Source organism: Armigeres subalbatus, chromosome 2 (assembly GCF_024139115.2).
Source record: "Armigeres subalbatus isolate Guangzhou_Male chromosome 2, GZ_Asu_2, whole genome shotgun sequence".
Taxonomy (NCBI): domain Eukaryota; kingdom Metazoa; phylum Arthropoda; class Insecta; order Diptera; family Culicidae; genus Armigeres; species Armigeres subalbatus.
The window spans coordinates 150199360-150227126 of record NC_085140.1 but is presented as its reverse complement, the minus strand read 5'-3'; the positions used below and the strand labels follow the sequence as shown (position 1 = coordinate 150227126).

Here is a 27767-nt window from a genome sequence, read left to right as displayed (position 1 = left end):
TGCACGTAGCGTTGAAAAAACACAGGTGTGCATCGGTGCGGCGACGTTGCGTTACCGCTTTTTTCCGATGCACACATGCGCCCTTTTAACGCCGTCTGCACGCAGCGTTGAAAAGACGCTACGTGGGCATCGGGCCTAAGACTACGCGCAGCAGCTGGAAGTGGCACTCCTAACGAAAGAGCAGCTAGGCGCAGCGTCTTTTGAAGATGGCTGGAGAGATATTCGATCCGCCATTGGAAGCACCGCAACCGCTGCACTAGGCACGATGGCGGATCAGAGAAACGACTGGTATGACGGCGAATGTGAGCAGTTAGTTGAGGGAAGAATGCAGTATGGGCGAGATTGCTGCAACACCGCACGAGGGCGAACGAGGCACGATACAAACAGGCGCGGAACAGACAAACTCGATTTTTAGGAGGAAAAAGCGCCAGCAGGAAGATCGAGATCGTGAAGAGACGGAGCAACTGTACCGCGCTAATAACGCACGATAGTTCCATAAAGAGCCCCGCACATAGCATACGTTTGCGTTGCATTTGACAGTTTTTCAAGGGGATTATCGATTTGTAGTGAAGGTAAAGCTGAACTCAACCGATTAGTAACGGCGATCAAAACACCACTACCCCTTTTTCTAATTCAAGTGGCAGAGTTTCGATGGTAAAACGTCGTTGGGAAGCGGAGGCAAGCCAACCAGAGCAGAAGATGTTCCGTAAACAGATGTGGCGAGGAGCGAAGGTGATATAGTGAGCTTTACCTTTACCTTGACCAGTCAGTCGGTTGAACTGGTATTCAAAGACCGTTGGTTTCATTGCTACTTTGAGTAGTCGACGAAACTTCTACGCATCACCAGTTGTGTCTGGTATACCGGGCATGCTTCGCTCCATGCAGCATGGTTTGTCTCGATTCGTAGTTTCCGCTTCACATTCATTTTTTTTTACAATTCGCGCATTCCTTAGATTAACACTCTTGCACTGTGTGATTTTCACAGCATATAGGGCACTTGGGTAATTCGGCCTTACAATCCTTACTCTTGTGGTTGAATGCGCAACACTTGAAGCATCTAGTCATTTGCAAGCCATCGATCACTCGACAGCGATCTCACCCACAGTTTGTTCAACTTTTCTTCTTGCATAACCTTAGTGAACGTTATGGCATTCAGTTCAATAATGGCGCTCACGTCGTTAAATTGCAACTTTGCAGTACGGTATGTTTTGCACAATTTAAAATGTGAAAGGCATGCAAAGGCTTCGTTTTGGTCAAACTGGTTCAACTATTGTTAACTCAATTCATCACTCATGCCGATCAATTTTGATAGATGGTTTCAGATTTTTACGTACATTCACATCATTCAGTCCTCCCATATTTAGTATTATCAATCATGTAAAAAACTTTGGACCATTCCATCCAACGGAGGACATGGAAGAATTACTGTATGAGTAAAGCAACTGATTCATTCGTGAGATTGCTACGAAAATTCACCCTAAATGGCTAATCACCAGCAAACTTATTCTGGTAGTTTAACTCACTGTGGTATTAGTTTGTAAAACGAATCCTACTAATTACCTAATATTTATTTGGTTTCAATCACTATACGAAGGAATTTCTTTCAACAATCGCAACACGACTACATTTATCAGAGCATTTTCATGTATATTTCGCAGAACTGTCCTATGTCGACACCGAAGATCCCGGTTGAATTTGAATGCTGCATGCTAGCGACTATTTTGAGAAATGCGAATAAACTGGTTTGTGTTGGAAATGCTGCTTTCCTAAAACCTGATTCAGAGTAAAGAACCCACACTTGTTTTTTGGTAAACTCGATTGTATTCAACGATCACTTTATATTTATGGTGGAATTAATTATTTAATACAATCGATTCGCACAAAAAACTAGCGTTTCTTTTTTACCCGAATCGAGATCTAGCGTTTCTACGGGACTGTGATTATAAGGTCTGTTTCAGTAGAAGCAATAGCTAATCGTGCGATATTGTTACACAGTGGTAAAATTCTTTTTCAACATTATTATTCGATGTGCTGTTTGTGTGATGCTTTCGAGGTGGTGGAATTTTGACAATATGTTGTAACATCATCATTTGTTCTGGTTCTCCTTCGTCATATCTGTTCGTTCAGCTTTATTATCATATTACGGACATATGCTTCCAATCAGTTGAATTGCGGTAAAAGCAATCATCCTCATTTTATAATTTGCGCTTTCGTTTGTAAATAACAATCTCGTGTAGTTTATCATTTTGTTTATTCATCTGGTAGAGAACGGTATGAACACTGTTTGTTCAATACTCTTTCAACATTTCCTTTTTTATTGGTAAATATGAAAAACATTGCTTATATTTGGATTTTAATGTTTTCAACATGTTATTTTAAGTTTTTAAGATTTATTTAATTTTAGAAAAGTTTTTTTGTGCTTTTTTTTCTACAAGAAAGTGCGTTATCGCATCCTGGTATAGAATTAGTGGTGTTGGATTTATCTTTAGGAAAGGAAGGTTTTTAGTCTTATTCGTAGAGTGGGCCTATCGTTCAAAATATCATATTCAGTTATTGAAAGATACATCGCGTCTATTGATTTCTTCTACGATTTAGCTATAGTGTATTTGAGTACGGTAGCACATATTTTTAATAAATGCAATGATTGTTTTAGTTTTATCGGTAATTTAATTTATCTTTCCTATTCTGTTTCCGACCACTAATGTGAAAATTTATCAAAATTTCATCGAAAACGAACAGCTAATGTTTAAAAATTTCTAATTTCATTCTTGGATTCCAAATGAAAACCACTAAAATTGCTTGCAAAAATCACTAGAAACATTAACTGCTACATCATTCAAAGCCACTTTCTTACTACTTTGGCAAAGAGTTACGAATGTAAAATCTCAACAAAAAACCATAATATATTATGTGAAGCTAAAATGCATTTGAATAATTTAATCGATTCAAGATTTCAGTATTGTTTGTCTGTCAATGTACTAATGCTTAATGAAAACGCAAAATGGTAACTGTGAAAAACTGCTTGTAATTCCGGCCAAGTGAGATTTCAAAATAAAAATGGTGGAGTATTGCATACCTATTGAGAACTGAGAGCGAATCTTGTCTTAGATAAGTATTAGTAGATACCACGGTACGAAAAACAACGATTTTATTTGTCTGAGCCTCGACATCACCATTTTCAACATATATGAGGTAATGATGTTGACTTTAATTGGAGTTCAAAAATTAGCTTATAATCGTTTCATGAATGTATTGTAGGTAGATGTGCAAAGAAGCACCTCACAAAAATATAAAATAATATTAAATGTTTCGTCATTATTTCATTGATATAAAATGCTATGTAATTTTCCTCCAAACTCAGACGTAAAACATGTTCATAATAGAATTAGAGGCTTAGGTTCAGATTTGATAGTTTCGTTAGGATACGTCAGGTATGAAGATCTTATATAAAAGTGGATTTGAAAGCGACCTGAGGGCTCCCCTTTCATACGGAAGATGTCGGAAGAAAGAAGGTCGTGAGAATTCACTTCTATATAAAATCCTCATGCCTGCAGTACCCTAACGGAACTACACTGGCCGGCATAATAAAGTGCCCACTTGCCGTTTTTTATACAAAATGGTTAACTTTGTAACTCAAGATCTAGTTCACGAGCCTATTTTGCTGAAAATTTGACCAGAGCTCAGATATACCTTGAATTTTACCATGACTAAGTTTCGTCCATATTGATTCACAGAGCGAAAAAAATATAGTGGTAATACCAAAATGATTTTTTTGGCATTAATTATATTATTTCATTATTGCTTTAAGGCGAACAGCACACATTTATTGATTGATGCAACTATTGTAATGAATAGATTTAGTTCTATTTACTAGCAATATTAGTTCGCCCTTTCGAATATGAATTTATCACTGATTTTGGTTAGCAATTCTCAGGATAGTATAGCGCAAATGTAATAAAAAAAACGAAAACTTGAGGATCCCCAATCATTAGCTGGCGATACTTTGTTCAACTCCGTCGAACCTTCATAACAATATTATGTGGGTTCATCAGTGAACCTAGCTATGAAATACATTCACCCGTGGACGAATTATAGTTTCGAATGAATCCGGTTCGTTCGAATAACTTCTGCATTTAATTTTGCTGGCGTAACGATGTTGCACCTCAACGTTCGTTCGTTCAAAACAGCATTCAAAACAAGAATTACATATCGAATTGTCTGCCTTTCGGGTACAAATTGGACAAATGGTGTATCTACTGCTCCCAATAATAAATAGATGCTGAAACAAAGGTTAATAATATGAAAATACTTACTGTAAAACTCAGAATCAACTGAATCAAAACAGGCTATCGAATACGAAACCATACAGCTACGAGTCCTATCTTAAAGCGTACAGTACTCTACGAGACTAGGTATAGACTTCAACAGTTCGTCAATGTTATGCTTCTTCAAATTGTCCGCACATGCATCCGACGATTTAAGTAATTTGACGAACGTTTGCAAATTGTCAACGATCTCCTTGGTCATCGTTTCCCCATTCAGTGTGATCTGCTCCGCCAGTTTGGCTCCCACGCTGGCGTTGACTAGCAATTCGTCCAGCCGGCCGCTATCGTCGGTGGACTTGTTTTGAAAGATGGTGGAGAGAATACTGAGCGCGATCAGCGCTTCGTTCTGCATGACCAAATGGGTGGAGGTCAACATGCCAACCATACTGGCCACGGCACCATCAACGGCAACGAACTTCTTCAGCCCGGTTTCATCCGCTGCGGAGAGATCTTTGTTCGCGTGGTATGCATGCTTGATCAACCACGCCATCAATCGAAGCGATTCGCCCAACACCCCCGTGAACTCTGAAGTTTTACTCCAGTGCACCAGCTGTTTGATCAGTTTCTCGTTTTGCAATAGCTCTTGAGCTAATTTTTCTGCAATAAAAATAAAATGGTTTAAGACTACAAATAAACTTAAAAATCAATAAACAAGCAACTAACCTTGACCATCGACCGTCATTCGGAGCGTTCCGAGAAGCTTAAACACCACCGGCGGTTGATGAATTTCCAACATTGGTAATATAATGTCCACCAATCCCGCTTCGATAACGGCTGATTTGTTGGGTTTCGGTATGACTAGATTTTTCAACGTGCTCAGCAGCGCATGCTGCAGGGTCATCTGATGGTCGATTCCATTATTCTTAGCTAAGATAGCTGAAAGCAAGAATGAATACATTTATTAATCATGCAAAACTAGCATTAGTAGTTTTTTTTTACTTACAGAGTAGTTTGTGCATTATTTTATTTTCCACCATGTAAATACAATGACTGTCTGTACGTGCAAAATTTCCGAGTGCTAACACGCCGGTCGTCAACAGTTCCACGTCGTACGAATCCAGCCAGTCTTCCATATATTTGAGTAAGGGAGTTGTGTAAAGATAATGCATTGATTTATCTGGAAATGGATGAAAAATAAAATTAAAAATGTAAGTAAATTGTATAAATGGTATAACATCAAATAAACTTTAATGTTTAAGATTTCAAAAGAAGCATAGTAGATCTACTTTTTAAGACGTCTTATACATATGTTTTTTCCTAAATTGGGTATTTCGCTTTTTGAGGGAAGCATCTCTCACTAGACGACAAACTACCTTATACACGAGGCATTGCCGATAACTTTAGCGCATTCATACCGCAACGAGGTAGTGGTCGGATTCAATATTCGCACTGCGGTAAGTGCGAACGTTCGTGATGTCAGAGAAGAATTTGCCGTCGATTAGAACGTGGTCTCTGGTCCGTAACATACACTTGTAAATGAGACTTTTAAGTTTCTTGATGTTTTTCACGTAGGACATACGTCTTCCTTTACTATACTGGGTGTCTATACTGATTTTTGGAAATCGAGAGCGTTACGCTGAAAGGGTAGATTTCGAACGTTACTAGCGTCTTTATCTTTCGATGGACTTTGAAGATTTATATGTCAATCGAATCGGACATAATGTACAGTGGGGTAAGTGGGTAAATGAGGTAAGTGAAAAAAACGCAAGTATTTCACTGATGAAGCACAGAATTATTCAATTTCACTTCACAATCATACAAGGCCATTCAAATCAATGCGTTGAATAAGTGAAACATGGAATAATGAACCATTTCAACATGCGAGAGTGAAAGTTTATTAACCTTTCAAGTTTATCTTTTGCACAAGTTGTTTTGCGTGTCAATAAATACATTTTTTTATGTTGGTTTCCATAACACATTCAATTAGTGCATTGATAAATTGGTTTTCTTTGTAGTTTTGAATTCCAGCCACAAAAATATTGATATGAACATCACAAATTTTGAAAAAAATATTTTATTGCTTTGCCTGTTTTTTTACCATGGGTGGGGCAAGTGAAAATTTTCCGACACTGAATGCATTTCTCTTTTTTTCCAAAGACAAATAATGAGCATGAGCATGAGCAGGATAACCGTACAATTCGTAGTTGCTACTCCGTGATTGACTAGAACTTGCGAAATTGCACAGGGAACCAATTGAATGGAGCTTGGGTTTAGCTATCATTCTCAATGTGCAAATTTCGGAAATTCAATCATCAAGGGAAGGAAGGATTATTAGTTCAACTCTCGTTGCTACTAGAGACCGAGTATACCTCTGCATCTCCACGATAGTCTTAGGATAGGATATTGTGTTAGTATGAAGGGATATATTATCTGGATTCACTTTGGTAAGTGATGCGATCTATGGGATAGGAATATAATAATGAGAATTAGAAGTACTAGAGTAATGAGAAAGTATAAAAGTGAATTCTAATGGGATTCATTTTTACAATTAGAATTTTGAATGCTATTGATTCTAATACCACGCACACGTCTACCATACCATCGCTACCCGCACATCAACCCTCACACATTCTTACTTGTATGAGGCCTGCACGAGCATAGCGACCGTATATAGTATCTGTATGCGGGTACAAATGAATACCAATCTATTTTTACATTTTATTTACTGCTACTAAGTAACAGGCAGCTTTTATAACAATTCTATATTTAGAATCATACTTGCTAGCAATGAGAATTTGATTTGCAAAGAGATTGAGTCATATGATTAATGAAATTATCTAATAGGAAATTGGAGAGGGCCAGGGATCAAACCCTTAATCTCCTGCTTATGAGGCAGAACCAGTGACACAAGGCCACCAAGCACCCTTTCTCTTTTTTTTCCAAAGACAAATAATTCCTATTAATATATAAACAAATGATACCAATTCGAACTCATTCGAATGCTTTTGGTTATTACAGTGATACGTGGTAATACTAAATCAGAAACCCAAAGTGCCATGCGTGTCAGTGTTTTAAATAATCCATGTTTAATAGATAATTCGTGAAAAAATGTTATTTATGAAATACAAGAATCACTAATATTGCAAATATATCAATAATTATGATTTATTTAGTTGAAATTTATAAAATTTATTTATTTGTTAATGTAGACTCTTCTACTGAAATCATAAGTGGATTGTTAATGAAACACAATATGATTCCAGGTTTGATGAATATTTCAAAGATAATTTCTCTGCATTATCGCCAAGGTTTTTTTTAAATCTTTATTAAGGTGTTTTTTTAATCTACAGACTAAGTTCAACACCGGTATCGCCAAGGTTCATTATCTTACTATAAACCTGAAATAGAAAATAGTCTTAGACACAAATGGAGATATATTAGATCTCAAAAAAATCAAGTAAAGAAAACATAAAAACATAAAAATTATTTAATGGAGGCACTCTAGTGCCCTTTGACTTCCTTGAAGTGTCAAAAAGCATCACAACAGATCACAGTTATGCTCTATTCAGTATAATTATCATTTGCATGAAATATATGATGTGTTCTTGTATTGAAAAATCCTCTTTTAAAATCATTTTTTCACTTACCCGACATGTGGGCAAGTGAAAAATTGAAACCGATTTTTTTGTTTTCCAAGTATTTTGTATCTTCAAAGATCTTGTTCGCAGGCATATAAAGATTGAATAGATTCGTTATGTTAAAATAATGATCAATTTCAATATTATATTCAACTTTTATGACTTGATGAACATGAAATATACGATTTCCTTTACCCACTTGCCCCACTGTACCTTACTCTAGCAATTTGCCAATTTCATTAAAACTTTAGATTATTAACGATAAGCTATTGAAAATTTCAATTGTTGTTCACGGCTAGAGGCCGATGATGGATGAGCGATGGCAGCGCTCGTGAATGAAGAAGAATAAAATTATCCAAATTAGGTTTTATAATCAACATCATTCCGGGATGGAAACGAGTCATGACATACGACTGGACTGACCATATGTTAGCCTTTTGTCTGTGCTAAAAAAAACCTACGTTGTCTGTGCTTTGGGGTCAAATTGACCCCAAATTGAAATTGTTATAACTTTTTTTATTGTTTGGTCAATTTTCGATTTTTTGGGCTGTTTCAAAAGATAATTTAACCTTTTTTCAGTTTGTAACCAAAGATTGACTATAGGCAGGCGGGTATTTCGCGGGGAGGGGTTTTTGTGAAAAAGGGTATAAAAACAGTAGTTTTTTATGCATATTTTTCTTTTATCTGAAAATTCTACCCATTTTGAACTGCACCTTTTGAAAAAGGTTATGCATGAAGGCATGTGCTTTGACATGAGGTAATAATTAGTTTAAGCCGCTAGGCGGTGGTATATTTGAAATCTATATTTTACTCAAGATATTCCAATATATGGAATTTTCGGGTGGAAGCCCATAGGGCATAATGCCATTTGGCATAAGGCCGTTTGGCATAATGCCATTTGGCATAACGATTTAAATGTCTAAAGGCCATTTGGCATAAAGACCATTTGGCATAACGACCATTTGGCATAATTTGTTGGGTACCTCGAGGCCATTTGGCATAACGACCGTTTGGCATAATGACCATTTGGCATAATCCTCGAAAACTGTATTAAATACAACGGGCCGTTTAGCAAAACTACCATTTGACATAAAAAAAGGTTAATCGTAGGAATATGTATATCGACATTGTTGTTTCATAAAGGCGAAAGTCGTTTACGTTTGCGAGAATGCATTTGCCCGGGATGAAGCTAAAAAGAAGATGACTCCTTCTTTAAAAGTACGCATTTGCCCGGAATAATGCAAAAGAGTAGATGACTCCTTTATTAAAAGTACGCATTTGCCCGGGATGAAGCCAAAAGAGTAGATGATTCCTTCTTTCAAAGTTCGCATTTGCCCGAGAAAAGTGTAGATGACTCCTTCTTTAAAAGTACGCATTTGCCCGGGATGAAGCCAAAAGAGTAGATGATAATTTTCAAAGTACGCATTTGCCCGAAATAATGTAAAAGAATAGATGACTCCATGACTCCTTCTTTAAAAGTACGCATTTGACCGGAATAAGGCAAACGAGTAGATGACTCCTGCTTTAAAAGTATGCATTTGCCCGGGATGAAGCAAAACAGAAGATGACTCCTTTAAAAGTACGCATTTGCCCGAAATAATGCAAAAGAGTAGATGACTCCTTCTTTGAAAGTTCGCATTTGCCCGGGATGAAGCAAAAGTGTAGATGACTCCTTCTTGCAAAGTACGCATTCGCCCGGAATAATGCAAAAGCGGTGATGACTCCTTCTTTAAAAGTACGCATTTACCCGGAATAAGGCAAAAGAAATATGACTTTAAGAATTGTCACACACACACACTTTTACTCCAACATTGCTCACAACATGCCGTAGAAACAAAAAATACTGTGGCGCACTTTGTAATTTTTTCAAACGAACAAAGATCATGCGAAAAGTACACGGTCGAACATTTTAAACAAGAAAATGTTATGAAAACTGCCAAAGCATTGTTTGGTCTACTCAGCTCTATTTTATACAAAGGTGATTGTGAGGCCAAAGAAATGATATTTTAGTTACCAGATAAACATTGTCGCTGTCGTCGCTGTCCGGAACATCTTTTGCTGGCGAGGATAGGGGATCTAAATGTCAAAATGGAAAAATACATACGATTTAATGGGTAGGTACCCAACATGTTTCGGACATCAGAACAAAGGGAACCGAAGCGACAATCTTTATCTGGTAATCAAAATATCTTTTGGCCAAAGCCACGAAGCAACTCATAAGCAGGATCAGAAGCAGCACGGCGAACCAAGGAACATATGCCAATATTCATTAATCTAAGTTTGAAGACTAAGGAAAACTCTTTGTATAACATATATCAGATTGAACTGTACTTCTTTGTAGTTTTTATCCCGAGCCATTTTTTAAATCCCATTTTTTGGTTGCCACCCGTTTTTCTACATTGTAAATATTCTTATCGCACAAATTTGAAATTTGTAAAAATGATGTCTTAAGCAAAGTTCGTCTGGTGGAAATGGACTGTCTTGTGCGAAAAAAATTAAGGCCTTAACTACAGGTTTTTTAAGGATGACCTAAAACATATTCTGTCGATGGAGCAGGTTGAATACAAAGAAAACTGTTGGTGGACTCTACCACAACCAAAAATGCTATGCACCAAAATACATCAGATTTCACATGGAACAACATAACATCTTGGAAGACGTGCTCATTAAATTGAGCACCGCTTTGTAATTCTGGTTATCCTGAAGAATTTTGCAGAGTCAAGCTAAAGCAATATTTCAAACATGCAAGAATATTACAAGTACACTAGCGCCACCTATTTGTACATTTCCTAATTATTTTCTTCTGAAAATTTTGTCTCTGAGACCACCCCTCACCCCCGCCCTGGCTATGCTACTGTAGGAATAGCTAGAGTGGTCTAAAATAATGATTTGATATATACCACTAGCGGCCAACTTCTAAACTAACCAATGCCTCATGTCAAAGCACGCGCCTTCCTGCATGGCCTTTTTGAAAAGGTGCAGTTCAAAATGTGTAGGTTTTACAGATATAAGTAAATAGGCATAAAAAAAATACTGTTTTTGTACCTTTTTTTTACAAAAAAAACCCTCGAAATACGAAATGCCCACCCACCTATAGTCAATCTTACGTAACGTCCAGAAAAATGATTAAATTATCTTTCGAAACAGCCCCAAAAACCCAAATTGACCAAACCCCAGACCACAGACAAGTTTTTTGAAAAAAGTACTCTGTAGCGCATATTTTTAATATATTTCAAGCGAATTTGCACCTATAATAGGGGACAGATCTCGGCGAGTTTTACCAAACTACCAAAAATTAGGAGAATCGGTTGAAAACGAAAAAATGGGAGCTTTTCAAAGTAGCCTAGGGTCATATTGACCCCAGAGCACAGACAAAAGGTTAAGTTTTGGTTGGTATTAAACAACACGTACATTTAAACAGGATTATACTATAACAGTTCTGAAAATCAACTACACTGATGAAAATAAAAATTTGATTAAAAATAATTACTTTACTTTATATTCGCAGAAGGCATTGGAAAATTATTGATGCACAATCAGCAGTGGTGCTGATATCCATTTTAGATTAGAAAATTTTATAAATGTTTTAAAAAAGTCCGCAAAAAATAATTTCCAGAAGAATATTTTAATCTACATTATTTTATAGGTACTTTGGTTTTCATTTTCTAAGAAATTATATTATTAAACCTGGCTTAGACCTGTTAATGCTTTTAATAAAGATAAAGATAAAGACTCGGAGTTCGTTGACGTAGGGTTACTGCTCCTTGACCAGTTTCTTATTTTTGTGATTTTTCAGCAGTAAGCACGCATATGTTAGCAAAAAGATGCAACGAAGTTGGTGCTGTATTTCTTTGTTTCGCTATAAGATGAATATGTGTTCGATGAGATGGAAAACGGGACAGTTCCCTTGAAATAGCACATTTTGCCCAAGTTTAAAAATGTTATTAATAGAATTTTTAAACTGTAAATGTTATCATCAATAAGAAATTTATAAATGCCCTACATTTGCTTGAGTAAAAAGGGCTCAACAGAAACGAAGCAATTTTAATTATGTATTTAATTATTTGTTTTACTTCCAGAAGTTTGGAATAAACAAATTGCTAATAATTCTACAGAGCATGGAAATTGTCATTTCCATTAGGTATTGATACCCGAGTAGACGAAAATAGCTCAATAATATCAAATGTTGATAAGATAGCAAAATGAGATATGGACATGATTGATATAAGAGATAAAAGATCAGACGACAATATCAATATTTTGCACTAAAATATCATGACGATATCAAGATATGTTATTTGTAATAAGTGATCGATATCAAGTGCCATTAGTTTGTTCTTATTTATAGCATATCTTGATATTTAAATGATATTTCGGTGCAATTTTTTGATATTGGTGCCTGTTATTTTATCTCTTATATCAATCAAGTCCATATCATGTTTTGTTATTCTGTTCATGGTTTCTGCCCGGGTAATCATTCCATTAGGTATTAATAATCAAACTCCATAATTTCAAAAGTTAAATGTAAATATGTTACGTTTATGCAAGTCCTACGTCTACCCGCGGTCATGTCTAATTGTTATTGTTATTGTTCGTTTTTAAACGCTTATCCTTGACTAATTTGCTCAAAAAAGTTGCATTCGACGTGGAATCCGGTCTCATTGATTTCTATTGAAAATTGGTCAGAAGATCGGTTATTGGGTTCCAGAGGTTTGTAAGCGAAAATTTTCTCTAATGGAGAAAATTAGCATTTAAGCAAGATGGGTCTCTTTTTGTAAGTTTATTTCCTTTTTTCATCGGTTTAATAAATATCCGTGATAATAAAAAAAACAACTTGACTCACCGAATAGGGAAAGTGGAGCTAGATGCCCATCTTAAACGGGAACTCTTGTAAAACAGTACAATCAGGGTGGCCAGTGGATATTGAATTTCAATTTCCCAGTTTTCTCCCGATATTTTGGAAATTTTTGAAAAAAAAAATATACCCATATGAAGAAAAGATCAAAAATCCACGAATTTATTAATATTATAAATAGAAAAGAATTTTTATGTAAATAATTGCAACTGAAAAATTAAATGCAGAAGAGTAATTACTGCTCGTCAAATAACACTATTTTTTAGCGTTCTTAGTGTGTGTGTGTGTGTGTTTTTTTTTCAAGTATAGACTCATGACAAATTATTCAGAAATTGCGATTCTGCAGGAAAATATCGTGTAAAATTTCCTTCATGCAAAATCTTAATATTTCATTTGTCAGAAAAAAATCTCAATAAAAAGGCTTTTAAAATCATTCAATCCACTTTTTTTTACACAAATTTTAAATCGTAAAAAACGTAAAATCCCTGCATCGAGCAACGAATAACACCAATCATGCAAACGGTTGATCGAATCTACATAGTTTGGTTTAAATCGTACATGAGTTCTGAGATGTTCAGTTTTTATAAATTATCTTGGTTTTAAATTTTATAATTGAAATATAGAAAATGTTATCAAAAACTTGTATGTATTAAACATTTTAAATAGAATCATTCCAACTTTTTCAAATATCAACAAAGCTAATTGTTTGATTACTTTAGAAAACTTACCAACCATACTCCTAATATATTTTTAAATTCATTTTTTTTGTGTCCACCACTGTGCTATCAGAAACAGGACCTTTTAAGCTTAATTTGCATATTTTACTATGTATAACAAATGTGCGATTTTCAAACATCTCCCCTGTATCACATTTATTCAAACCACTCGACTATTTGATTAAAAAAATAATTTTCTAAAAACATATGAACAATATTCTATCTATGCATTAGTCAAACATCCATATTCATATTTTCGTTCGAAAATATAGTTCGGCCGTAAACAAGAATACGGATGAAATTTTTTTAAAAATCTTCTCTGCCGAAGCTAAACTTCATATGACGTCACAAATTTTTATAAAGTGTAATAGTGAATCAAATTTTCATCATCACAACTCTAGTGCATCTTGACGATCGTGAAAGACAAATTTGATTTTTTTGTTGAATACTATTTTTGAAAACGAAGGTGTTTAACAGCTTTTGTAATGGCTTCGAAAATGTTGCAATATTTGAAAAAATTAAAAGGAGTACTCAATATATTTATTTGGACAAATTGGACAACCTAAAAGGAATCGATTTGGATTAAGCTCGATTCAGCTTTAATATAAAATGTTGAGAATGTTCTATCGCTAAGTAATTTAATACAATAATAGGCTCGATTACACACGTGTTGTTTCACACGATCGAATGAAAATTCAGCATCGGTGATTACTGGTGAAAAATAAAACGATTGGTATATCCATAAAATTTACATTCTGTATACGGCAGTATACTATCATAAACTACGAGTGCCATAGATAATCGTAAGCTTTTTAATATTTGTTTAGTTAAGTCAGAAATTGCACTATACACCAGGTGCCCCGCCCCCGCAAATACGCCAGAAGCTGACTTATGATAGATCAAGTGTTTAATAGTATTTTAATAAATAATATCCAATGCGTTTTCTATTCAATTCAAACTCAGTTTAGTATTACCGGTCCTTAAACATTATCCGCTGATCGGGATATAAACCAGAATATGACCTTTGCTCATCAAAACTCATATATGATGAAAAGTCATATGGGACAGTTATGCGACTACAGGCAGTAGTAGGTGTTCATCAACAGATGCCTGCGGTACATAATTCGTGCCTGGTGGCTTCACAACTGGATTTCAAACAACGAGCTACATCGTCGTTGCCACCAGAGGTTGATAGCAACTGAAATTCGGGAACGGAAGTGGGCCTAAGTCGGCCACACCTTACGTAGGGGCGGAAACAAAATCAGTAAACAAGCACTAGACTGAAACCCAGTTGGACATTGCAGCAGTCTTAATGAAGAAATAAAAGAACTCGACCAAAATCTAACTTGGCAACATGTTAAGGCGATAGCCATGGACATCGCCCAGGATGAAGAACTTTGAAGTCGGCCCTTGCACCACTTGGGGTGTAAAGGAACCTATAAGTAAGTAGGTACCTAATTTAAAATTATAAGTCGATTCCCAACTAAACCAACTTAGATTCACTATTTCAAGAATTATTTAGGTTGCCAAAATGCGTTTTTCAGTTCATTACCATATATATGACATTATTGTCAATCATCCCTCGTAATGTAAATGTAAATATGATGCCCACTTGTGTCATAACACGTTGGCGATTGGGTTCGCCCTAGCAATAACCGAAAACAACATTAATAGCAAAGAATTAGACTTTTTTTAACGTGCCGAATATGGTACCTCTACAGTAACTAACATATGATAGGCATGAAAGAATTACCAAAAATAATAATTTGAGGCAGTTACATTTTATTGATATTCCATTAAAAAACCTAAGAGACTCACAAAATTGTACGGGTTAAACTTCTAAAATATATGGCATCCCATACTGAATGAATTTGATCCTGCTATACATAGATTACGCATTATAGCCGTCAATAATATCATCTTCAATCAAATCGTCATAGTTACCTCCGGTCAGTATAAGTACGATCAGATCACAGGCCAGCTTCATCAGCACTCGGGCCTCGTCCGTGTTGGCAAAGGTTTTGTACTTCTCCAGCAGTTTGTAGATCGTTTCGCACAAACCCTCCTCCGCCAGCAGCAACTTCACATCGTCGTTCTGTGCCTCATAGTGCAACAGTGCCAAACAAGACTCGGCCAAGTCCGGGTTCGTACACTTGGCCAGTATTTCCGCAATGAGCTTGTTGAGTGACGGTGTGAAATACAGGTCACTGATCTGCTCGGTTAAAATGCTCAACGGTGGCAGCGTGTTGAGCAGCAGGTCCTCATACTTGTCGACATCCACAACACAGCGTGCCAGAATCTTCTCAATTTTGCCGATCACATCCAGTTCAACAGCCCGTTCAGCAATGTCATCGGGTCCGAGAAGATAGTTGGATATCAGACCACACCGTACCCTCACGAACTGCTCCTTGTCTTCCTCGTCGGTATCCACATCCAGCTCCAACAGCGAGAATATGTTCACGTCTCCCTCAATCGATTTTATGATGCTCCGAGCGTCATCATTAGCGTAGCAAATGTTACCCAACGCTCGACAAACTTGAATGCTTAGTTCAAGTTTGCTGTTCTCACTTTCGTTGGAAAGGTAGGAGATTAGCTTCCGAATGATATCCTCTTTGGTGAACTTGTCACGCTGGGCTTCAGTTTTAGCCACCTCGGCAATGCACCGAGCTACCTGGACACGCACAGCCGGATTGTCCAATGAGAGCAAATCGAGCAGGTCGGCTTTGATGTCGTACTTATCACAGAGGTTGGTTTCCGCTTCGGAAATCTGCTTCAGTAAAGGCAGGGCCCTATCAGGACTTTTCTCCAAGGTGGCGTTCTTTAGACCGGCAATAATCTCATCCATGTCAGCTGTGGAAGAGGGAAATAGGACATTAGCTTTGGGTTGCAGTGGGTGGAGTCAATTTATAACGGGCGATCGATTAGACATACAGTGTAGCACATGATGCTGACAGTTCTTTGTACTTGGCCGCAAGCCAACAGAGGAAGAAGTTTAAAATTAAATTCTGGGTTGAATACAAGTTGGATATTCTGTGCGCTAGGGTGGTTGTAGATGCATCATAACGTTGCATTTAATTTGGTATGCTTCATTTCACTTGGTTTACTGGAGGGGAACAACCGTACTCTGGACCGAATTCTCAACACGTGAACCTTTTAAGAGGGAGGGACAGGGTTTGAAAAAGTCTACATTTGTCTATGTGATGGTGAAAAGGCGTGTGCAATGGAGGAATGGAGTCTACTTTTTTACCTTTCTCGTACAACAAAGTGTTACCGAAAGGCTATCATTTCATTCCAAAATCGAACTTTTTATAGAAGTCTTGGAGACCCATGATGTTATTTAACAAGCGACTCAGCTCCTCAGTCAAACATCCATGAGTCGATGTTCTTTGACTCGATATCGACTCATGGAAGCAACTATCATATTGAAAAAAATCTCTCTTCATGCAACTTTACAAGGATTTTCTATCCCATATCGCGGTATACGTTGAAAAATTAAAACGCCGTTGCATTTTAGTCGTGCATTTTTACATGCCACGGATACTTTGTCAATTATTTTCTGTAAACAAGCAGGAAATAAGGCCGGAACAAATAATCATTTCTTTGTTTGTCCCACTGACCTTTCGATAATGAAGGGGGTGGGAAATAAACAATAAAGGCATAAATTGTTTAAATCGAAAACTCATCCGTATTCTTAAAAAAATTTATGGAAGTACAAAATTTTATTATTTTTCCGGTAAAATTTTGAAATCACCCCTCAAATAAATAAATTTGGTAACGAAATTTTTAAGGGGGTGGTGACAGAAGAAATAATTAAAATTTGCGTGCGTTTGCAAAATTTGGCTGCAAAATGGTGGGTTGACATCAAGGAAGGAGCGCCCAACAAAGCTCTGGTCCCCACAAGTCCCTATCTCACGCTTCCACGGGTCGTCCGATGACAAAAGACCGCCAGCTAAGGGTTGTGTACTTAGCTGGTAATGCAGCCTGGGCACTGTTGTACTTCTGACATCAGCTAGAGTGAGAAGGTACGCCTCGAGCGTCTGTTCACCAGGAGGTGCGGCTCAAACAGCGTCTGCCTGGTACCCAGCGGCTGATTAACGAAATGCTGTATCGCATCATCTATACCTAAGGTGGCAGCCCCATCATCGCGATGTAGGTAACGCGACCCCGGTAAGGTAGCTTACTGAAGCCTCTCAAATACCACGAAAAATGGAGATAGAAGAAAAAGAGAATGTTATTTTTGGCAACCGACCCGGCAACGAAATAAGGACTATGATTGGAAACTCGGTACCTGGAATGTCAGGACCCTAAATGAACCTGGACGAGTGAGCCTTCTGGCTCGTGAACTGCAGAAGGTTGGAGTGAACGTGGCCGCTTTTCGAGAAGTCCGATGGCCTAGATCCGGAGAACGTAAATTCCGAGCCGTGGACCCCACGACCAACACTGCATTCAAGTATAACATCTATCACAGCGGCGGTGAAAAACAAGCAAATAATATGATGGGTTTTATAAAACGTTTCAGCTATAACTTTCATGACCCATACACAATTAAAACATTATATATTGCTTATGTAAGGTCGATACTGGAATATTGCAGCATTGTATGGTCTCCATTTTCAATAGTACACGAAGAAAGATTAGAATCAGTACAAAAACAATTCCTATTATTTGCTCTTCGTCAATTAAGTTGTACCACATTCCCTTCCATCATATGAGTGCACGCTGCAAGCTTATAAACATTCAATCTTTGAAAGAGCGTCGTGAAACTGCAATGGTTTCATTTATTAACGATATAGTTTCGCAGCGTATTGATTCATCAAACATTTTATCGAAATTAAATTTCTACACACCATCTCGACAACTGCGTCATCGACATACATTTTAATTAATCACTGCCGTACAAATTATGGAAAATTCGGACCTCTCAATCAGATGATGGCCATCTATAATCAACACTGCAAAACTATTGACTTTACAATGTCTCGGCAGAACCTAAAAAAATATTTTGTCACAATTCGAAACCTACACATCTAAATTTACATTAAATCCCAAAATTAAACACTACTTAACCAAACTATTTTTATTTTTATACACTATAATACCGTATTTATAGCATTAAGAAAATAAAGAAAAACATGTATATTGTATATGTACTAGTCTACGTCGGTTGACGAAATAAATAAATAAATAAATAAATAAAAAGCAGAGCATGGAGTTGGTTTCGTAGTGATGGGCAAGCAGATGAAGCGAGTGATGCGGTGGAAACCCATTAGCGAACGAATCTGTGTGTTGAGGATACGGGGCAAATTCTTCAATTACAGCCTAATCAACGTCTACGCACCGACAAACGATAAATCCGACGACGTGAAGGACACGTTTTATGAATGTCTTGATAAAGCCTATGGAGAGTGCCCAAAGCATGACGTGAAAATTGTTATCGGAGACGCTAACGCTCAGGTCGGTAGAGAGGACTTTTTCCGTCCCATAATCGGTAGGGAGAGCCTTCACTCCGCTACCAATGACAATGGTCTACGGCTAGTAAATTTCGCTGCTGCCAGAGGGATGGACATCAGTAGCACCTACTTTGCACGAAAGAACATCCGAAAGCACACCTGGAGACACCCAAATGGTGAAACTTGCAACCAGATAGACCATCTGTCATAAGACGAGTTTATACAATCCCATTGAATTCCACCACTTAATTGTATCTTGACAGATGCGTATTTCGACCTCGCCGGTAAGGCCGTCTTCAGTGTCTATTATGTGTGTCTATTATGTCGAAAATATGGGACAAGGAAATGCCTGCTAGCTGGTTGGACGGCCTCATTTGCCCTCTCTTTAAGAAAGGGCACAGACTGGAGTGCGCCAATTACAGAGGAATAACCCTCCTTAATTCGGCGTACAAAATTATGTCCCGTATTCTGTTCAACAGATTGAGACCGCTTGAAGAGTCCTTCGTCGGCGAATACCAAGCAGGTTTTCGTGAGGGCCGATCAACGACGGATCAAATGTTTACCCTGAGACAAATCCTTGATAAATTCCGGGAGTACATCTTGCAGATACATCATCTGTTTATTGATTTTAAGGCGGCGTACGATTCAGTGAAACGGAATGAATTATGGCAAATTATGCTTGAACATGGTTTTCCGGCGAAACTGATACGGCTGATTCGTATAACGTTGGACGGATCGAAATCAAGTGTAAGGGTTGCGGATGAAATATCGACGTCATTTGTTACCTTAGATGGATTAAAGCAGGGTGATGCACTCTCGAATCTACTGTTCAATATAGCGCTCGAGGGAGCGATTAGGAGAGCTGGTGTGCAAAGAAGCGGTACCACGGCTGGTAGCGATAAATGCCGTTTAAAATAGTGACTTAGTGACCAACGATGACGAAAAAAGTGACCAAATAGTGACTTTCAGATGCAGAAAAAGTGACCAAATAGTGACTTTTGTATGAAGTATTGAACAGTGAGCTGAGTTGCATTTGCTTTAGTTAATGTTTAGTTTCCAATCTACTACGAGTTACACAGTGGCAATGCAAATGCAACTCAGCTCATTAGTGATATGTATCATATTTTTTCCAAATCCTTATCTAGAAGGATTTCAGAAATCAAGAAAAGACAAAAATTAGAAAAGCATGAGGACTACTACTGCTGGCCGTGCCCATCTTCACCGTAACTAGGGAGAGTGATTTTTAATAATTAATAATAACAAATTTAAATCCCCAGAAGTTTGATCAGCAAGGAGTGACACTAATCTTCTTAGCAATGTCACTCCCCACGTCACCTTTTCATTTCGGTTGGTACGGATGTCCCCGTTTTCCTTTCGTGAATTCAAAACTTTTTGTTGATCATTATTGATCATCATGTTATTCATTACTGAATAATCTGATTGCCGGGGAGTTATGAATTATCTCCCAATTTCAAGCCTGCACGGTGGGCCTGGCCGTTTTAATATTTGTGTCATATTTATGATACGCTGCAAATATTAATGCTGATAAGAAAGTGCTCGGAAACAAAACCGACATTTCCAGGATGCTTTTCAATACTGACTGTGCATATGCTAAGACAAGACAAGATAACAAATTTAAATACATAAAGTGTCCATTTACCATTTGCCATTCGAGCCCCTGATCTCGGTTGCCCGTGAACCAATGTTACTAAAAAAATACCAGGACTCATATATAACATGAATTTTACCATACCTAAGTTTCGACCGGTGTCAAATCTGCGCCGACTGAAATCCAATTCGCGCCAACTACGCTAAAAATATCAATTTTTGTTATCACAATTTACTGAACGTTTTCTCTTCCAGTGCGCTTCATATAATAAAGGAGACTTTCAATACTAAGCTGGCTTGTCTCCAATTTTTTACATGATTTTACCACATTGACAAAGAGCAAAGAAAATATCAATAAGTATCACATCCCTTCTAGATGGTCCTGTTCACCTACGTTCCGAAACTAAGCAATCAAGAATGAAGCAGTCAAAATTATGTCTATAATCAACGTTTTATAGAGAAAATTATGATTGCAGCTTTGTTGTAATTGTTGATAATTAGACAAACTTACGTGAAAACTAGGTAATAAAATAATCTAAATTGTTTTTCGAAAAAAAGTTCTGTATACAAATTATTTGAATTCATATAAAATATGATAATTATTTGGATTTATATCCAGTGAGAAATAATTCAGAACCTAACAAAGTTGCTCAAGTTATGCGTAAAATGTGATAAAAATCTTGAATTTGATGCAATTACCTTTGGAAAACTTTGGAAATTTCAACAGAAGCTAAATTTTTGTGGAAATCTCAAGGATTTTTTTCCCAGAAATTGTGCGGAAACACTTCAATTCTTATGAAATCATTCTTTAGCAGTTCAAACGGAATTTTTAACAGAAATCCGATGGCGAATTTCAGCACAAAAGCTTCCGGAAATTCTTTCTTATCATAAATTCAAGGCGGAATATTTTACAGACATTCCTGTTGTCTTTCAGAAATTTCCGCATTTCCGTTAATTCTTGTAAAAACTTCGCCGAGAAATGAGAATCCATGAAAAAAAATCGTACGGAATAAAATCCAATATTTTTGTGTTTCAAATTTTTTTATAGACCCTGCTTCTTTCTAGATGAATGCTATGAAACCAATATAAAACCTCCAATAATTTAAGAAAAGGAGCTAACTCCCGACAAAAAAAAATGAAAAATGAGGGTATGTATCATGCCATGTGGTTCGTCGCAGAGATATCTCCGAATTATGTCAAAATTGACGTGACAAAAATGGATATTTAGAAACGATGAAAAATTACCACAAGTGAAGTTCTTACCCTTATAATGCTTGTTAAATGAGTGCTCAGGAGTATAATGCATTCAATAATGGGTCGAAAATATCCAAATAATTGGGTAAGCATAGACTTCAAACGTGGAGTCCCTTCTCAACAACAGCTTTATAGGTGCAATTTCTCAAATTTATATATTTTGCTAACAGATTTGCATTTGATTTAGTTGATGATAACGGTAGGTACAAATTTTTATTTTGAAGCAGTGCTGCAAAGTGTCACCGTACAAGTCACGCAAAGCGTGACAATAACAAAATCCAGGTCATGTGTCAAGTACTCAATTGTGATGCTCAATGTGGATCTCACATGCTTGGTGTAACGATCACCATGAAAAGTGACATTTTAGCAACTAGCGCTGGTCACTCACCATGTCTTCACTTCTTCTGCCTGTGATCACCAGCATGAATGATAGGAAAACTTTCCTGATGTTGTGGTTGTCATATCCATGTCATCTTGACTATCGTGATGATCACTTGACCTATGCGGTGTTTGTTTCGAAATCAACGCTCGACAGCAATGGAATAATCCACTTAGCGGAATTAATGGATTTTTGCTGTGATAAAATGCATGAAGCCAAAATAGAATTTCTTGGGAACATTTAAGTGTTCTTATTGTTTATATTGACTTTTGTGCAATATTTTAAGAGGTGCTATTAAATAAAAATACATACATAGTTTTTCCAAATTTGATCCAGACTATCTTTTTAAAAACGCCAAATTTTTTTATTGATTTTTCAAATGGATACAATTAAAAACGACGCATCCTACAAAAAAATGTTGTATGGGTGACTATCGCAAAATCAGTCAAATTTTCTAATGAAGATATCGGAAACAATTCAAATTGAGCCCTACACTGAAAAAAATCAGTTTCAACAGTTTCAAAAAATTAAAACTCGATTTGCGAAAAAACGCTTTTTTGATTTGTATGAAATTGTGTCTCAAGATAGGTGATTATGTCCCTACCAACCGTCCATACATCGCAAGCTTGCAACTTTTAAGGAAAAAGTTTTTCTAACAAAAAAATTTTCTTGTCGGAATTGATTTTTTTTCTCAGTGTCAAGGAGTGCCAGTGGATTTAACATATACATACATATATTTAAATATTCCTGTACAGTCAAGCAGAGTACAATATTTAGGTCGTAACTAATCGCAACGGATAAAAATACACTGAAAATAATTTCGACAAGAAAAAGTTTTTGTTAGAAAAACTTTTTTTCCTTCAAAGTGCCCAGCTTGCGATGTATGGACGGTTGGTAGGGAACATAATCACCTATCTTGAGACACAATTTCATACAAATCAAAAAAAGCGTTTTTTCGCAAATCGAGTTTTAATTTTTGAAACTGTTGAAACTGATTTTTTTTCAGTGTAGGGCTCAATTTGAATTGTTTCCGATATTTTCACTAGAAAGTTTGACTGATTTTGCGATGGTCACCCATACAACACTTTTTTGTGGGATGCGTCGTTTTTTGATTGTATCCATTTGAAAAAATCAATAAAAAAAATTTGGCCTTTTTCAAAAGATAGTCTGGATCAAATTGGTAAAAACTGCGTTAGAGCCATTCACAAATACGGCCCATACAAATTTCAGAACCTCCCATACAAAAATACGTTACGAGAGGGTGGGTGGGGGCTTTTCAGCCCCCAGGTCCATTTTTAGCGTTATGTAATTTGTAGAATGAACCCTTAATTTAACTATTGATTTATCCAATTTATCAATTAAAAACGACGTCAGTCCAATCAAACGACAACAAAATCAATCAATAACGGTGCTCACTCTGCACTTTTGACATCTGACCGACCTGATGCTCTTTATGGCTCTCAGTTTGTGGTTGGCAATCTGGGTGTCACGCTTACCGAAGGTACTCACGTGTCAGCTTCTACATGTCACGATGCCCTTGCAGTGATTGTCAGTAAAGAACATCGTTTTAAAAAGCGTGGTGGTTTTTGTTTTCATATCTGATCATCTGGTGATGGTCACGACATTTTGCAAGACTGTTTTGAAGTTTTTTTTTGCAAACGGCGGTGCGAAAATAGTGACTTTAGTGACCATTTTTGGATGCAAATAGTAACTTTTTAGTGGCTTGGTTCAAAATAGCCCTGCGGTACCATTATCACAAAACCGCATATGCTCCTGGGATTTGCGGACGATATCGATATTATCGGAATTGATCGCCGTGCCGTGAAAGAGGCTTTTGTGCCTTTTAAGAGGGAGACAGCGAGGATTGGACTCACGATCAATACCAGCAAAACGAAGTACATGGTCGCTGGCAGGCTTCGTGGAAGGCCGCGTACACGATGGCTTTCTGCAGTTGAAGAGGGCCTGAGGGCGCTCAATGTTCAGGGCGACTGGAAGCGATTGGCCCAGGATCGAGTCCAGTGGAGAAGGATACTCCATTCGGCGTAGGTTCATCGAAGAGCTGTAGCCCATCAAGTATCAAGTAAGTAATGTGGTTTTTTATATAATATATTTTATAATGCACGAGAAAGGCATCATCACTGCTAGGTGAGTAGGTGGATTAATTTGGGTTTTTTTATTAACCCTTCCGTTACCAGTGGATTTACCGAGTAGAAGAGAAGATTAGAGTTTGTCCGGCTAAGTTATTAGCATTTTTCTGAAGTGGGGTTTGAGTAAATTTCGTTTCCTTTACCTTTGAAAAGAAATAAATTCACCCCTACAACACTCCAGTAAAATGCTAATATCTTTGCCTAATAAACTCTAATCTTCTCGCGGTTTTCAGCATAACATTCTGTATTTAGTTCTACAAGAACTGAATGAGTATCATTGTTCTTAATCGTAAATTGTGCCGTCTAACTGCAAATCGCTGTTTTTGGATGTTTCTGCATACATTTTTCCATATAAACTTCCAACGAGTTTAGCACCACCCAAGCGTTGACCGATTTGGCTGAAATTTTGTCTAGAGCATCAGGGCATCAAATAAAACCGAATAATAGGGCGGCCCATCAATAAATTTGAAAAAGTGTCATCATGCGGCACAGCAAACTTCATGATTTTGAAAGTTATGGCATTCTATGATAGTTTTGTACTTCCTGGGTCATATTTGAACCATTTGAAGTCGGTAAACTGATTTACCGAGTACCGGTTACAAAGTAAATCTTGGTAAATAAGTAAAACATATCATGCGCACATCAAACTCCATGATCATGGTTATGCCTAATTATAAAAATGGGATATCCACACATTTATATATTTTTGCATACAAAATAATAGCCTATTCAGGTTACGCCATTTATTATAATAATTATTATATTAAATTAGAGAAAGACAATTTTATGTATGGGAAATGACATCAAGTTATTCTTTATCGTGATATCATAAACGGCGTATTCTGAATCGGCTATAGGTATGCATGACGGCCACCCTATGTACCAGATCCACGTCGTGCAATATCAACAATTTAGTCATGTGCAGTACGATAATTGATCATCTTCCTTCTACGGAGTTCCTGCCAAATAAAATCAAAGAACGGGTGTGAGTTCTTTTTATCAATGTGGCTATAAAACACAGTTAAGCCCCTCCCTCTTCCTCCGCGCACCACCAAAGCACACACAAATTACATCATATATTGGACATCAACAGACACAACTCACTCGGCACTTTGCCCATCATCGCAGACGCCGCCAACACTAATCACCATCGCAAACCAGATGTACTCGTAAAAGCTGACCGAACGTGGCGACAATCCAAACACCGAATCCTCCTCAATGATGAACCGGCGATGGTTGTTAAATTTAGAACTTTCGATAGTTTATCTTATAAAGGGAAAACGAAGTTAGTTTGAAGGATAAACATACGCATTTAATCTATGCACGCCAGCAACTAAAGCATATCAGCTACATAACACTAGTTCGCACAGTTTTTGAACCAAGTAATATGACTCACATAGCTTTAATCATTTTTACGTTGACGAACATAGGGTACCGGAGGTAAAGTTTGCCTTGGATGAAATATTGGCACACCACGTAAATTAATCAATAATTCAGCAATAATACATTGTTTTGTAGAGATATATTTATCACTGCTAAAAAAATGTATTAAGCATATTTTAGATACATTACGCTAGATTCACGCACTTAATAAACGCAATAAACTTGTGTAGAAAATCACTTTGACTCGGTGTTTTAGCAGCCACTTAGGCAGACAGGCTGTGTAAGAGTTTTCTTCTTTTATCCAATAAAGTAGTTTTCTGAATGGACTTACCTATTTTCGCACATTAGATGAACGGACAACAATCAGTCTGGTGGCATAATTTTGATTAGAGTTTCAATTTATGAAGATTTACAACGATAAATGTGCTCAAGCACAGTTTATTAGGCTAAGGTTTGAGTGATAAAAATCCGAGGATTCTGATTCTGGCTGGTTTCGATTCCTGGTCTATTTTCCTGTGCATAAAAATATCAACTTGGCTTAGTAACCGCGCAGTTAACAGTGAAAGTGTCAAACAAACACTAAGCTGCGGGGCAGTAATTTCCCAGTGGGGATGTAATTTCAATATGATTGATTATTCATGGATAAAATATGCTTCCAAAGCCCACGTTTAATATTTTGAATTTATAATTTTTATTCAAGTGTGTAAACTGGTGTATTCGGTCGGCGGGTAGGCGCTGCTGCGGAGTGTATGAGAGTTGCCGACTAGGACTCATACAACTCATCCCACTTCTTTCCGCGCCTAGTTGCTGTCGTCTCTATGTATCGATCCGTACTATTTCGTGCTCCACTGCTGTAGCAGTAGCACCTAAAGTGAACGATCTTGCAAGTGCTCATTGAAATGTAGTTGCACAAATAAGTCTGGGCAGATACCTCCACTCCATTAGCATAATGTTAAACTGCAGCTTTCTCCCCATTCTTGAATGAATACTTTGCATACCAAACAATAGTATGACATCATTTTCAATTAGAAAGGCAGGTGAATAGAAGAAGACGGGTCTGGAACATTTACCTTCCATTATTGTGATGGTGATTGTTTCTTAGTCTCGTGCAGTGGTTATTTCATTCATGAAAAGATTTCCTTGTGGCAATTTTAATTTTGGGAATTACTTTTTTGCACTATAGCAAACACTGGTACTTTAAACCTCAATCCTACAATGTCAGGAGCGTGGAAAACCTTAATTTTTCACAAATATTTTCGGACTTTATTGCAATCTACACACTATACTGAATGTATTGGCTTCCTAACTTGTTCTGGATGACTTTTCTTCAGTCGCATTCTTATTCACCCGCACCAGTAGTTCACATAGAAATATACCACCCCACACATTCAAAATGTAGAGTTTGTTGTGTACAATGTACAATCGATGCGATGCCGCGCTGCCATATTTATTTTGGTTTATTTATGTCATTGCGCACCCCGCACATGCACGCGACGTCTACTGTCACACCATCAGTGAGAAGCGCCGGCGAGAGTGTTCCAACAATGGGCTAACGAATAAATTTACACGACGAGGGGCTTTTCTATATGGGTTTTATTGAGGCATGATGAAATAAATTAGTCAATTGTGGACCCGCTAGGCATTCACATTTTGTCGTGGTTCTGCTAAACCGCCCTAAACACTTTTGCGACTAATATGTATCTTAATTGGAGTAAACCAATTTCAGCGTGTATGCGTCGATTCTTTATCTGGTCTACCTGGAGCATGGCTCCACCACCTTCATGGACCTGAAGCTGGTTGAGACCATACCGTTGTTGACTGGGAGCGATATCCTTCAGTGCACCGCGGTGTTACGCAGTGCACCAACTGTCTCAACTTGGGGCACGGAACCAGAAACTGCCGCATGAAGCCGCGCTGCAACAAATGTGGCGAACCCCACCCAACTGACGAGTGCGACAAAATGTAGGTGACCGATCCCAAGTGCGCCAACTGTGGCGACAAACACCACAAAGGGCTGCCCAGAGCGAGTCGAATTCCTGGAAATCCGGAAGAAGGCTTCCACCAGGAACCTT

The 27767-nt window shown here is 37.4% G+C and overlaps 1 protein-coding gene and 1 long non-coding RNA gene across 3 annotated transcripts; one reads left to right on the top strand and one right to left on the bottom strand.

The window, feature by feature from the left end:
* Positions 1–203: 203 nt before the first annotated feature.
* On the top strand, positions 204–3668 carry LOC134211014 (uncharacterized). Its single transcript, XR_009978910.1, has 2 exons — positions 204–572; positions 639–3668. It is a non-coding gene; the product is annotated as an uncharacterized LOC134211014 (long non-coding RNA).
* LOC134211011 (GTPase-GDP dissociation stimulator vimar) lies at positions 1627–27106 on the bottom strand. 2 transcript variants are annotated; one of them, XM_062687531.1, is made up of 5 exons: positions 26766–27106; positions 15419–16324; positions 5269–5442; positions 4989–5201; positions 1627–4922 (listed from the first exon to the last, which is right to left on the bottom strand). In XM_062687531.1, exons 1-5 carry the CDS (start codon positions 26770–26772, stop codon positions 4384–4386), a joined length of 1839 nt encoding a protein of 612 aa, XP_062543515.1. In that variant the 5' UTR covers positions 26773–27106; the 3' UTR covers positions 1627–4383. The 2 variants fall into 2 exon arrangements, with proteins under 2 accessions (XP_062543515.1, XP_062543514.1); XM_062687530.1 differs by lacking the exon at positions 26766–27106 and adding an exon at positions 25417–25447.
* Positions 27107–27767: the final 661 nt, after the last annotated feature.

Excerpts from the sequence above, each read along its gene's own strand:
- LOC134211011 (XM_062687530.1), bottom strand. Across the intron at positions 5,443-15,418 it reads CGTACTTATACTGACCGGAG|ATAAATCAATGCATTATCTT; the intron begins GTAACTATGACG and ends ATCCATTTCCAG. Across the intron at positions 4,923-4,988 it reads AATGACGGTCGATGGTCAAG|AAAAATTAGCTCAAGAGCTA; the intron begins GTTAGTTGCTTG and ends TTTTTATTGCAG.